Consider the following 15,180-nt stretch of genomic DNA (forward strand, 5'->3'; position numbering starts at 1 on the left):
AATAAAATATAATATCGCATCTACAAAATATCCATGGTTTTGTAAATTTTAGCCTGCGAATTATAGGATTTACTGATCCAGAATAGCGCATGCGCAAGGGTGTGGTCGGGACCTGAAACTGGCAGCAGATGCCAGTCACACAATGCTGCACGTTACACTTGTGAGACGTCTGTGCTTTTGTCGTCTACTAAAGCATTGCACTTATTATCTGTGCTGGGAAGGTCGCTTGTTATTTCAATTCGGTTCCTATCATCCTTTTTCTCTCTAGAGGGAATTGGAAGCAGGGGAAGGGTTAATCACTCCTTTCCACACCAGCAAGTGGGCATTGCCAAATGCACTGCAAATTGGTGTCCTGCTGGGAATGTGCAGGACCACTGCTGCAAAAGAGAAAGGTGGAAACAAAAGACGTTTTTAGTCCTGTGGCATCTATGATGTTTATGTGATTTTAAGCTCTAATTTGTGGCATGGTTTCTTATACTTTTAAGCTATAGTTGCTTTTATGCAGACGTAGCTGTGATGATTAAAAAAAAAAAAAAAAAGTACCATTAATTTCACAAAATCACGCTGTTGTTATTTCCTTTTTCGTGTCTTTCATGACATCAGTAATGAGGCTGCAGTTCTTCCCTGGCGGCCTAGAGAGGAGATCAGCGCTGAGTGCTGGCAGCCTTTCAGCACCAAGGACAGCTCTGCTGAGGCTTTAATGTCATTTATAAACTGAAACCAAGACCTCCAATGCTGTACACTACAACATATTGCAGGATGTCTTATGTTAAAGAGCAAGTGTAGGACACAACAGGTGCAAATAATTGTACAAAGCCTCTTTGAAATAGATGTCTATTATGTTTGCAGAAACAGGACTAGATAACTACATATAACCACACACACACACACTTATATGTGTAATAGAAACATCCATTATTACCGCATCAGCATTATTGTAATCCAATTTCACCATTTCAGCACAGATATTATGGTAAATTGTACATGATGCTGACTTGCCAGTAGCATCCAACTTCCATTCCAATTTTTATGTAATGCATTTATTTTGGACTGTACTAATGAAATAAAAGGGGGTGTTTTCAAGATTTCCAAGACAAGCTGCATTATTTCATTTATCTCTCAGCCCTATTGGTGGATCAATATTTAATGCTTAGAGATTGAAACTTCAAATGAATCATATCAGGGGACTATAGGAACCAATCTGCTGCTGCCTAGACCTGCTAATTATTCATGGGCTCCTGCCTCTCGCTCTTTCCTTTGCACAGCCTCACAGTGCTGACTCAGTGCCTTATTCAGTCTTTTCTCGCTCTCCACTGCTGTAGCTGGATCTCTTGCATTCACAAACCTCTGAGCATCTCTATACATCGCCATGGCTAAAACAGCAATAGGTAAGGACTTCAGTATATTATATTTTTTACTGCTAGCATGTATTATCTTGGCTATTGGTTTATTCTATTTCATTTTGCAATGTTTCAATTTGGCAATGTTAGTATCCATGCACATAAAGGATTCATATTTTAAGGCTTTATGCTTGATATTGCCTTATCCTGTATTGTTATGGCTGAATTTTTATTTTTGGTATATTTCATTCATAGGAATGAATGTTTTGTTTAGTGATCCCAGAACTGGCAAATGATTTTATATTCATTTTACAGTGTTATTTCCTTGGTAAGTCTATTGTGTATTACGTGTCGTTAATGTAGGCATGTGTGTAAAATAGAATAGGATCACTAAAATTGTTAGAGCTGTGAACAGGACACGCCCTATTCACTGATGCATATATCCCTGATATGTCATGGAGCTGAATCTCTTTATATTATATAACTCAATCTGCCCTAATGCTGATAATGTTAAATGTGCATTTTGCTGCGTCAGCAATTATCTCAGACTTTGGGGTGAGACAATGATATACAAAGGATATACAGTACCTGCACTTCTATATTGCTAGCACTATTGCACAATGCAGACAGACCCCACCCATCTGCCTCCTTTCTTGTTCACAGGGAGCTGAATGTGGAGCACTTTTCTATCTCTAGCATGTTTCTGCTTTCTTTTTCCTATTGTATAAGATAGGGTAATATCTACCATGCAATTAAATTGTACGTTCAACACATTCCAGTTAAACATAAGCTATTTTAATGCACATCCCCAATACAAATGTCATATAATGTGCAATGATTATGATCTGCATTTGATGTTAATAGAATACATGTTGCATCTATCTAACATGTATCAAACTGATATAACTACTTTCATTCATCCTTCTTCCTGTAATTCATTTACAGTGACAGTGCAAAGTAAAAGAATGAAATTCTTTTTTTTTTTTCTTTGCTGGTGTGTTTTTCTCAAATACGATAGACTGGAAAGCCAGATATTCTGTCATTTTGTAGTTTAACTCCTGATGTTCTATAATAGAACAGATTCATTATTCACATTATTACAGGTATGATTTTTTCATACATTGAAGAATATCAACATTATACTGTCCAATACATAGAGGAAAATGACATGGATGTGATTCACTGTAATTCTATTTTAGATATTTATAATTCTATAGGGCATGCTGTATGCAAATTAATGGTCATTAAAAGGGTCAAAAACATAATTTTGCTAATGTATTGTCATGGACCCCACTTGCCAATTAACAAGTGATTTTGACTCTCTGGCACCCCTATAGAGGGCTTTATGGGAGTGGTTAAGGCCACAATGACAGCTGTATATATAAATGGAGAGAACCTAAGCTATGGGAGTCTGGCCAGCCCTGCAGTGCTAAATTTGCCACCCCTCCCTATTGCAGCAATGTAGTAATCAGTATTGATAATTTGTAGTCAGTGGGAGACTGATCACTGCAGAAGGCCACTCTTGTATGAATTCTGTCGCTGTGTATAGCTGTCATTATTTGATATATGGATAGACTCCTCATCAATCATCCATGTGTCTCTGGGTTTGAAGGAGGCGTTTCAGATCATTAATATTGCTTATCAGACTTAATGATTTGACTCTTTAAGTGTGTCTGTTAATTGGATCATGCCTGACAAGCTGTAAATTTCTGTTGTAAAATATAATAACTGAGAAACCACATTTAAAAACAATAGTGTTATCATTAGAACAATGTATGTATTCATTAGGGGAATGTTATTGCTATTAGTCATATTTTATGCAATGACTGATGTGTATATATTTTATTAGCTGACTTGCTCAAAAGTATGTATACATATTTTCTTCACTAATCTCTTGCTCTGCAGAACATACATATTATATTTTCAAGTTACATAACACTAGGGATTAATGGGCGACATACAGCGATTTATATCATGTGCATGTGGCACTATATCTATGATCATGGATGTTCCAAAAGGATAAAACAATGGATTTTGCAATCTTGCTCTTGGGAGTGTTTCAGTGTGATCAGCATGACAGGGGAGAGAACTGGGTAAACTGCTGCCACCTGGTGGATGAAAAAGAAACAGCGAGTTATTTGAAAAATTAAAAAATCACTGGTTTGCAATTTTTAAGAAAAACTCTGGAAGTCAATCAGAAGACTGAATAAAATATGAAAATATAAAGGATTATGCTTTGCCAGTTTATGCATTAAATGGATGAAAGTACCTAAATAGGGCAATATCTCTACTGAACCATGTGTACCGGAAGCAAGATACATAAGCTATACATTTGTAATACATGTTTTTAGCAATGCAAAGATTTAATTGAAAGTAATGGGATTTACAACACAATAGTATTGCTGTCTTTTTGCTAGCAAGGCATATCGTGGAAGTATATTCCCTCTAAGTCCATTAATCATATGTCTAGAATAACATATTAGGTTACGGAGTACCAGAGGCAGCCATTTTCTAGGATAAAACAATATTCATTGGAATGCAGCCTTTATGTTGACTAGAGCCAGTGACATCACGGTGGGGAGCCATGACCATTATCCCTGAGTCACTAGTTCCTAGTGAATCCATAGGCTGCATTTTCCTGAATACAGACACTTTTCGCAAAGGGCTTTCTTTGAGAAAATTCATTCTTCTGTAGTTTTATATATATATATATATATATATATATATATGTATATTTATGGAATAGTTATGCATGGTTAATATTAGTTTCTGTGAGCTGTAGAGTTAGCCCTTCTAGAGAATTACTTGCTATTGTTTTGTAATACCATTGGAACAGGTAATATCACGAATAGGCCAATGTTTCGCCGAGTATCTGAAATAGAACAGTAATATCTTATGTTTGCTATAAAACAAATCCCTGATGTAGTAATTTAATGATTAAACCAAACCATAAGTTGCAGAGACAGTGCATAAAGATGCCTGCACGGCTCATAGAGTGTTTATAGGTAGGACTAATTAAATGAGTATTTGGGTGTTTTTCGACATCATGATTTGTGAAGCGAGTTTATTGAGTTCTCTCACCCAGAGACATTGACAGGCCAATATTTTATGCTTTCTGTAATTAGCAGGCTATCCAGGCCATTAATCAGCTACCGGCATTTATCACCGAACAGTGTACTTATTGCTACGAAAATGTGCTTTGCCAATAATGTTCAAGGCCAGGAGTCTTGTCACAAATCTGTGACACGAGATATGGTTAAGAAGGGTAACAATGGCCAGTCTTTAAGGGCCACTTAAAATACTGCCCGGGTTCTGTAATAACAAGAGCAACATAAGTCATTTTGCTTTGCTTTTTATGATTCAAGAAAACGTTGTTTCCTTTCCATGATGCTTGTTTTGCTCATAATTCCAATTAAAGTCACATTCAGTCCTACTTTGGATACATCAAAATGCTGGGTACACCATCCAGAGATTAGGTGCGGCTGTTTGGTTTGCACCATATAAGGTAATCTGACCATAACCTTTTTGGGATCGACTATATTTTTATCTGCCATGCAAGGTCACTGGCTGAAAACACTGCTCGGGCCCCAGGGACAGCTTGATTGCTCAACAACTAGATCTATACAATCTATACAAACCATCACATCTGCCCATACGTGGCCAAGTACAGATGTGTATAAAGACGATAACAGAAATTTACATCACACAGTCTATTGATAATATTTATTTTAACTTTAGCTATATAAGCAGCTCACATTCATGTTATTAATGAAAATGTAGAGAAAAATAAGGTTATCCACTGCAAATGACCTACAGCCTTACAATCTGCTATCATTTATAGAAAAAGAAGATTAAAATAGCATTCAGAAATGAAACTGCATCCATGGTGCACACTACCAGTTTTATGTTGTTAAACATTTATTTGAAAATTAATTTGTCTTTATGTAATTTAGAAAATATTAGTGTAAATATTATCACTTTGATAAAAATGTTTTTTGCTCAATTTTATATTATATTGGCTAAGCCCACAAAATTGCTGCCTCTACTTCACAAGGGAAGCTGATAGAACTCAGATATTGAGCATTGATGAATGTTGTTGAAAACATTATAGAAATCATACATATTTTATGTAAATATGCACCAAAAATGCAAACTTCCCATTATATATACCACATAGACATTATGGGCCTGATTCATTAAGGAAAGGAAAGCAAAAAAATGAGTAACTTTGCACCTTGGAAAAACCATGTTGCATTGGAGGGAGAGGTAATTTTAAAATGTGGAGACAGATTTATAGTTGGGGTAGGGCATGTCCTAGATCAACTGTAAATTTCAGTGTATAAATAAAGCTATCACATATTTATATGCTACATGAAAAAACAGCCAGTATTTAACTTATGTGCAAATTAATAAACTAATTCACACCAATGTGCAAATTAATAAACCCCTTGCACTGTGACATGGTTTTGTCCAGGAGAAAACCTACTAATTTTTGTGCCTTACCTTCCTTAATGAATCCGGTCATACATATATATATATATATATATATATATATATATATATATACAAGTTAACCCGTGCATGATACTCATGCATTCTAGTCAAATCAAGATACTTAAGGTCTTAAAAAGGTTCTTGTCATGCATTTGGGCCTAGCCCAGGCCTCCTCAGGGGAAGATCGTTACTTCCCGACGCAAGCGCTCTTTTTAATGTGTGTTCATGAGGTAAAATTACCTCACGAAAATGAGTTTGACCCCTCAACTCGTAAATTTAGCCTTTACTACCCCTCCCACGGGGGGGGGAGGGGGGATGATGGAAGTTAACTGACTTGACTATTCTAATTTGTTTGTCAAATAATGTCAGTATACCAAATTTCAGGTCAATTGGATGAGCCCTTTCTGAGAAAAGTTTTTTACACACACACACACACACACACACTAACGCACGCCTCTACACATGTGTGTTCATGAGGTAAAATTACCTCACGAAAATGAGTTTGAGCCCTACCAAATTTCAGCCCTTTTTGAATTTTTTCCCCCACACACACTAAGAATTTAGTAGGTCAGTGTATAACTCTGCCCAGCAGGTGGCGCTGCAACTTGGTTGTTTTTTTTTCCACACACACACAGACGCCACTAAGCATTTATATATTATATATATATATATATATATATATATATATATATATATATATATTACAACAATAACTTTATTACACATACTAAGCTAAAAAGTCTTGCTTCAAAGCCCTGAAATGAAATCAAAATAAAATCATATCATATCATTTTATGTAAATATAAAACATGAAATACAATGTGTACTTCATCACCACTTCACAGCAAGAACTAGGGGTATACTTCCATTCATCAGTTATTCAATTATTCAGATTTACTGGTATTACATTTGCATCTCCAAAGCAAAATGTTATGTTATTTAATATATACCAATGACAATGGCAGTAGCTTGTGTAAGTAACAGACTGCACTGCAGATATACTGTAAACACTATAATCTTGATGTGGCCAAACCTAGTTTGTTTAATTAGAGACTTTATTTTATATATTGGATATAGGACAAATACACCCACAATAGGATATAGGACAAATACACCCACAATGACTGATGCTGGTCATACACAGGCCGACTATGCAGCCTGATACAGATATAGGTGGTCATCTTAGACGAGATCGGCCTGTTTGGCACATTATAAAGATGACCACACACAGACCAATATTGGTCAACTGTCTTTACCAAGATACCTGACAATGATCCAATTGATTCCAGTCAGATAATGTTTGGACATTAGGCTTGTAGTATATCCACAGACTCTACACCAATTGTCTAATATCAGGAGCAATATTGTAACGTGCAACCGACTGGCCACAGTGCATTTATATCAGACTAGACACTCTGTGCCTCTGACCCTATAACTGTATTAAACTTTGTATACATTACACAAATATGTGGTCATCTTATACCCATACATGGTAACCTTATACCCAAGAGAACAAGTCAATTACCGGGGGTATTGTTATTTTGGTAAATAAACTATGGGAAGAATCATAGAAAGAAAAAAGCACATTTTTAATATTTTAGCTACTTTTCTCTATATAATGCCCATAAAATATATTTATTCTAATGTGCTAGCAAAAAAAAATTCTGCCTGTCCTGACAATAACAGCAATTCACTTTTATGAACTAAGAAATAAAAAAAAGTCACAAAATGTGAGATTTGGCTTAGTGATGAAGGGGTGAAAGCCCTGTGGTCTTAAATTAATTAAGCTAAGTGGCCTTGATACATTAATTATGGTGTAATCATTGAGCTTAGAGTTAAACATTATTCGACATAGGCAGCATGAAAACATAGGATCGTTTCTATTTGTGCTCCTACATGATCATACTCTATTAGAGAGCCTTTATGTTAAACTAGTATATTATGCTAAGTATTTGCTATCTCACAGGCATTGTATACCTTTGTATCTGTCTTTTTAGGTAACATCTCTGTTACATTCATACTGACCTTTATTGAGAGTTACATTCAAATTATTATGATTACATTAAGCACCAAATAATATATACTGGGTTAATACAGACATCAGATCACAGTGAGACCTTATCAAACTATTATTAAAAAAATATTTTAGAACAACATTTAAGTGTGCTTATGGAAATGTTTGCTTTTGTGGCAAGATAATTCAACTATAATTGTACTGCTGCTTGTTTGGTATTTGGTACCAGCAAATGTCATGTAACGCAATATGCAGAAAGAAACAGACATTAATGCTATTGTAATTTAACCAGGGAATATAAATCTAGTGGAACTATAATGATTGCATAATAACAGTCTCTGAATCAGACATTTTTGGCTTGCTATCTTTTATATTTAAACATTCTATAGTGAAACTGTTTCGAAGATGGATGGTTTACTGATTGTTCTGGTGCGGGATAAAACACCAGGGGGTAAATTAATCAAGCTGCCGGTTGAAAAAGTGGAGATGTTGATAATAGCAACCAATCAGATTCTAGTTGTCATCTATTTAATACATTCTACACAATGACAGCTAGAATCGGATTGGTTGCTAGAGGCAACATCTTCACTTTTTCAAACCCGCAGCTTGATAAATTTACCTCTAGTGGTCTTGTCTCACTTACCTACACAATGACAGCTAGAATCTGATTGGTTGCTAGAGGCAACATCTCTACTTTTTTCAAACCCGCCTCTAGTAGTCTTGTCTCGTTTAGATAAAACCATATTTATGTCCTGAAAATATCAATTAGCTGGGTTATCTTACAGTTTAACATATTACAATGCTTGCTAAATTTCTCTCTCATTATCATTGACTACCGCTGACATTAAGGAGGGACTTCCAGCCAACACAAAAATTGCAAATAACCAAAGGACAAGCACAGTGAGGAATAGAGGTGCAGGAATGGCCTCTCTGGTCCAGACCTATTACTTTAAACATGGGGAACAACTTTTGCATTGCCATTTCTATCACTGGACCAGCACTTGTACTGACTTCAGTTTGTGAGGCACAGTGATTTTTTTATATGATTTTTTTTTTAGAGCAGGTCCTTCTGTGCATCACTGGTTGTATATACAGTATGACGTACACAGTAACACGTACAGATTGGCTTACGGTACTAGCAGAGACTTGCTTTTATCATGTTCTACAGTGATTTGAATCACCTCTAAAAACATGTTTTCTAGATGTCCTCAAATCTATGGTATCCGTTGGGAAGCTCAGCTGTCTGTCAGTAGTCTGGTGGGATTTTTATTACATGCTACATTTATTCTGAAATCAAAATATTATATGACAAAAAAATAAAATATGACAGCTTGATATTTCGGTCAGCCATATAATTGTCTCAGTCTAACACAGTTAGTTTGTATCTGTAAATCAAATTGTTTTCTTTTCAAGTCTTTTAACTGAATCTGAAATTACTCAAACGATAGTACTTTTATATACACATCTGTGAAGTTGTGTGTTTTTTTAAGTAATAATAGACAAGTAATGGCAGTTTAATTATGAAATTAGATAATAGTAAAATATTATGTGTATTACTACGTTTGCCTAAACAAATCACACCAGCAAACTGATCAAATTCACATTTTGTCCATTTTATTAGGATTTTAAACAAGAGACTAAACTTTTTTTTAAAAAGACTCATTTAAACAAGAAAAATACATCTTGTGCTCATGTGCAGTTTGCATGTTTAATTTGCTTTCTGAAGTATTCTCACAAACATTTATTAAAAAAAACAAATTGAAATAGCAGTAATGCTTTGTACAGCTAAGTAAATGAGGAGGGAGGAGAATAAGGGATAGTAGGAACATGTAGAATAACAGTGTTTATCTTGCATCATGGATACATATGGTGACATATAGGAAAACGGGTGCACAGATAAAAGGCGGTGTAATCCATAGCTATTATGAAACATTTGCTTTAATTTTATACATAGTACTAGGGAATGGAAGTTGAACTTGAAATGTAATGGTATATAGCACCAGGTGATCAAGTCTAAAAAAAAACACAGAAAAATTATACTTTGAACATAGTAGCTTAACAAAAATCAGCAGAAATGCAGATGTTTGTGGTGGAAAAACTAAGCTCCTTTCTTTGCTGATTCTTGAACAGATTGAAAATTACATTCGGTGTATAAAATCATTAAATAGTAGCTTTAAGTAATCAAAATTCCATAACTTGTTCTAACCAAGGTGAGCGCAAACTCATAATATTAAAATCAATAGAGCTTTCACGTGCCCTCAGAAGGATTCTGGATGCCAATGTGTCTGGGTGGTGTTACGGAAAAGGTCCAACGGAATTCCACGTCAATTATCCCACAGAATGTTGGACTATATATATCTATATAAACAGGTTCCAGATTGCTGACGTTCTACCAAGAGCAGACCATCGCACCAAATTCAGAAAACAAAGAAGAGTCCTGCAACCACATGTTGACATTAGATCTTCAGTCATTTCTTGCCACCATCAAGGCCAATGCGCATGACTTAACTGTCACAAGAGGTTGAAGTGGTCTACATGGAGACTCACAAAAGGAAAAAGCTTTGCTCTCAAATATGCATGACTGAAGTCTGCTAGATATCACCTGGGTATAAATCAAGATTTCGAGAAATGAGGTGGACATTTATGAAAACTATTCTACAGGTAACAGTGTAGACAATGAGTTGTTGCCTGTAGCAAAAATAACACATTATACGTTTTTTGTTTCCAGTTGACTTTACAGAATGAAAGCAAATGTCTGATTGGCTGCTCTTGGCAACACTGCCAATTCTACTTGTGAACCAGATTTCATAACTGTCCCGCAGTGTCTTCTGAATGGACAAATCAAAAATGAAGTTATTTGGCCGTCACGCCAGCTGTCATGTTTAGTGAAAATCAAAAACTGCCTTTGGTCTGAAGACTGTCATGTCAACTGTAAAGCACAGTGCTTGAATGATTATGATTTTGGGCTGCTTTAGAGCCTGGGCAGATTGCTATTATTGGGTCAAACATTACTTTCACAATGTACTAGAGAATATTTGAGCAGAATTTGAGGTCATCTTAGAAAAAAGCTTAAGCCAAACCAAAAATGGACCAAACATTCTATCAAGTTTACAACAAAAAGGCTCAATAAGAAGAAATGGAAGGTTTTATGGAGGTCAAATCGAAGACCAGTTCTAAAGCCTGTTTAAATGCTGTTAGGGGTTACATGCAAGAAAGCTCCCTTACATCTCACAGATAAAGAGGTTCTGTGTAGAGAAGTAGGCCATAATTTGCCAAGTAGATGTAAGAGATAGAGTTACAAGAAACTAAAGAGAGTACATCACCAGCTATTGAGGTACTTAATTGTTTTACTCTAGGAAATTACATTTCTGTTTATTTGTTTTGTATAAATGCAAGTTGAAATGTTTCTGTTTATTAGGTTAGGTCACCTTAATCTGTTGATTGCATTGAATTGATTAGATATCTGTAAATATCTGTATCTAAATGTGTTAAAAGGGACACACATTTATTGGGCATGTACAAACTTTATCTCATCACTGTATTATTAATTAACATACATAAATAAATTAATTAGGCCTACCCATTTAGCATAAATTGTATTAGATCATTACTATCCTCTGCAGTATACAATCAGTAGACAAGTACAGTGTATATCTGTTTCTATGGAAACAGGAGGTGTGCTAGTTTGCTAGTTCTACAGTCATTTCCAGGTATTTCAACCTGCTTACATTCTTCTGTATACATTAAGGACAAGCAAAGTTTGGCGCCGCACTTGATGTTGAATTACATCTCCCATGATGATTAGCCAATCACATTATTTCAAATCATATGGTAGATGACGTTAGTCATTAGGGTGAATGGAGCGTGAAGATTCCACCTGGAATCTTCAACTATAGGGTCTCACTACTGAAATGAAATTAGTTTATTTTATGTACAATATCAAATACATTGTAAACTCCAAATACAAAATACTATTTCAGAAGGTTGTGTGAGTACAGTATGTTAGTTTGTAGCAGTACATACAGACAACTTTGCTTACCGTGTCGCAGGCACCAAAGGGTCCTATTAGTCTCATAGGTAGACCACATTATAACTTCAATAGTCAGTTCAGGCCAACAACTAATATGCTCCAATCAGGGGCCAATTATTATTGTCTGTTGGGAGTGGTGTTGAAGGAGTAATCAAGCTATTTGAGTGGTCACCTTTGTGAATTTCGTGAATTTTTGGAAATGCGTTGCACAATGACCATGTATTTTTATTAGGAAGAAAGTAAGTTTTACACTGATAAATATACCAAACATATGCATTACCAATACGCCAATAACCCAACATAAAGTTCTGGTATGTTGGGGGAAAGGCATATGAAATTATTATATAGGGCTTCTGCACAGAATCAGCTATTTAGCTTTGTTTTTCAAAAGACAATAACATACTCCCAACATTTTAGTGCTCGGCATCAGGACAGGAGCCGTGATGATGTCATGGTGTAATCACTCCCCCCAGAGGAATGCCTAGCGCTGTTAAGCACTAAGCTGCCCCTTAGAAGCCTCCTTTCCCCACCAAACACTGCAGCACGTACCAGAGCAGATGCTATGCAGAGCATCAGTGAATGGAAGATACATGTGAGAACATTCTGAGATAGAAATTATTTTATTAAAGCTTTCCATAGACAGCTTCTCTTGTTAAATGAACACTACAAATAAATTATATACAGAACAATCTGAGGCACATTGGTACATATTGATTAGCCCAGTAAATATCTATCAGCTCTTGTTGATACAAAGCGACAGACAGATGCCGTCTGATGTATATCTGCGATACCACACTACCACATCAAAGACCAGTGCAGAAGCCAAACACGGAACATGTCACTCTCTTCTATATAGATTGCCCCTTGCACAGCATTTCAATAATAGCAAATTAGCACATAGCAACACATCTTATAGCATGACAAGTGTCATTAACAAACCATAGGCACAGTGCCAATTTCCTGGTGGTGCTAATTCATACTTGCCAACATTTCATTTTTTTTTTCCGGGAGCTGCTAGTAGGAGGTAGGCGTGTAAGGGGCGGGGCCCTGAAAAATCGCGTCGTAATGACCGTTACGTAATGACGCAAATCGCGTCATTTTACAGTGGGAATCGCGGCGTTTGAACCGTATTCTGCCCACTTCTGGACAGATCAGGGAGATTGCCACACTCTCTCGGGAGTCCGGGAGACTCACGCAAAATGCGGGAGTCTCCCGGACGTTCCGGGAGAGATGACAAGTATGTGCTAATTTGCAGATTAGTGACCTTGCACTTGCTTCCTGTGAAGTAAGGAGGAAATAAATTTTGGGGGATTCCTCACTGCCTCAGGACAGCTGCAGTGATTGCTCCTATAATGTGCAAGATCCAGAAAAATTATATTTTTTTGTGTGGGCTGAAATATTTGGCAGGGTTGAACATATTTGAATCCTGGTTTCATGTGTTGGTTCTGACTTGCAGCACTTCAAAAGTGGTGGAAAGCAGTAGTTTTCAATCTGTTACTCCAAAATGTAAAACTTTCAATTATGGGCTGAACGTGTTAGCAGGCTATACCTAGTGGTGACAATTTCGGTTGTGCAAGAGATGAGTTGCACTATCCCACCTTCCAAACCACAGTGATCACACATATTGACCACAACCATACCCACTGAGGATGTGTGCTTATCAATGCACTGAATTGTAGAAGTAGAAGCAATTGCACATATATAGATGCACCTAGAGCCACCGAGGGGACTCCCAGACCCCCTTTGTAGCTCTTTATGCTACCTGTTCGTGCCTCATAGGGTGCGGGACTGCACTACATCCCTCCAAGCCTATGTGTGTAGCTTCAAGAAAAGCTGGTGCTGCACATGCAGCCTATGGGAGTGTGACTGTGTGCACCAATAGGATGCTATCTCTCCATACAGTCTCTCTACCCCACTCACAGTCTAGCTCTGACAAGGCCATGGATGAGGCCACAGCCCCAACCGTCCTCACCTAATCCAGCAAGAAGCAAGTAAGTAAGAACTAGATGAAAAAGTATTGCAGACAAACATGCGTATTTAATCATATTGGACCTGATACATCAAGGCACACATTCTTAGCGGAATGTGCATTTGTTTAAAAGCCCTGTGTAAATTGGCTCTGCTTACTCCTATATTCAATAAGGAATGGATCTTAAGATATTTGCGCTGATGAATTCGGGTGTAGGTCTGCTCAGCTCTACTACACAAGACACTGCTTGATACGTCCAATATATATGTGGAATATAAATTTGCTAAAGAACACACATAAACAAAAAACTATTGCATTAATGTTACCTGTTAATAACATAGGCATGAATGATAACACAGTATAAAAAAAGTGTTTTATTTTATTTTTTCTCATGCAATACAATGGGATGATCTTAATGTGTACTGTACATAAAATACATTTTTACACTTTCTCCTGTTTACAAACACATGTTATAGCATGCATACGAGACTGTCATCACTAGTACTCAGGACTTAGACTAACCCTGTAGCTGGAGCAAGACATACGCAGAAAAACAAGTAACTTTGCGATGCCCAGAGCTTGATTCGGACGTGGCTGCGTGCACTTGAGTTTGGTACGACCCCACTGTAAATTGACTACGGCCAAACGCCCCTTCCCTGAAATCATAGGCTGTAGCAAGTGTCCTTTGCATATGAAGATGGAGCGGACATGGATGTGTTTACTGGCGTACGATACGCTCAAAATTGGCAGATACATACCTTGATGAATCAGGCCCATAGTGTATACAAAACAAATTCATTATAATTGGTATTAACCAATCAAGTACAAACTTTATTCAGTTTAGTGCAGTACTATGCTAAATTAATAATCTGAATTTGTTAATAGGAGATAGATTAAGGCCACACAGAAGATGGTAAGATGAGGTGTCAGAATGGAAACACTGCTTCCCTGCCACATGAGAGCATAACAGCTTGATTTAGACTGTAAGCTCCAATGGGGCAGGGACTGATGTGAGTGAGTTCTCTGTACAGCGCTGCTGAATCAGTGGCGCTATATAAATAAATAGATGATGATGATGATGATGAACGATGAGATAAACCATGGTTGACCATAAAATGTATTAAGATAAATAAATGGGAACTATGAGCAAGGTTCAGTTTTGTAACATGTAATTTGATTTACTGTACTTAAACTTTGTCATTTATATTATTTGAAAACGCATATAATTATTTTATTGTATGCCATAGTTTGTTCTGATTCTCCTCTTAATCAGTACATTGCTGTCTATGAAGAGCATTAATCGTCATTAATCACACTGTCAGCTTTTCACAAA

General features: G+C 36.6%; 1 protein-coding gene across 1 annotated transcript in view; it reads left to right on the forward strand.

The window, feature by feature from the left end:
* Positions 1-1,241: 1,241 nt before the first annotated feature.
* Positions 1,242-15,180, forward strand: part of STMN2 (stathmin 2) — a 41,483-nt gene continuing 27,544 nt past the window's right edge. The window contains exon 1 of the mRNA XM_075213692.1: positions 1,242-1,388. Coding sequence (XP_075069793.1) covers positions 1,370-1,388 — 19 coding nt within the window. The 5' untranslated portion in view covers positions 1,242-1,369. The remainder of the gene's footprint in view (positions 1,389-15,180) is intronic.

The sequence above is a fragment of the Mixophyes fleayi genome, chromosome 5 (genome assembly GCF_038048845.1).
Source record: "Mixophyes fleayi isolate aMixFle1 chromosome 5, aMixFle1.hap1, whole genome shotgun sequence".
Taxonomy (NCBI): Eukaryota; Metazoa; Chordata; class Amphibia; order Anura; family Limnodynastidae; genus Mixophyes; species Mixophyes fleayi.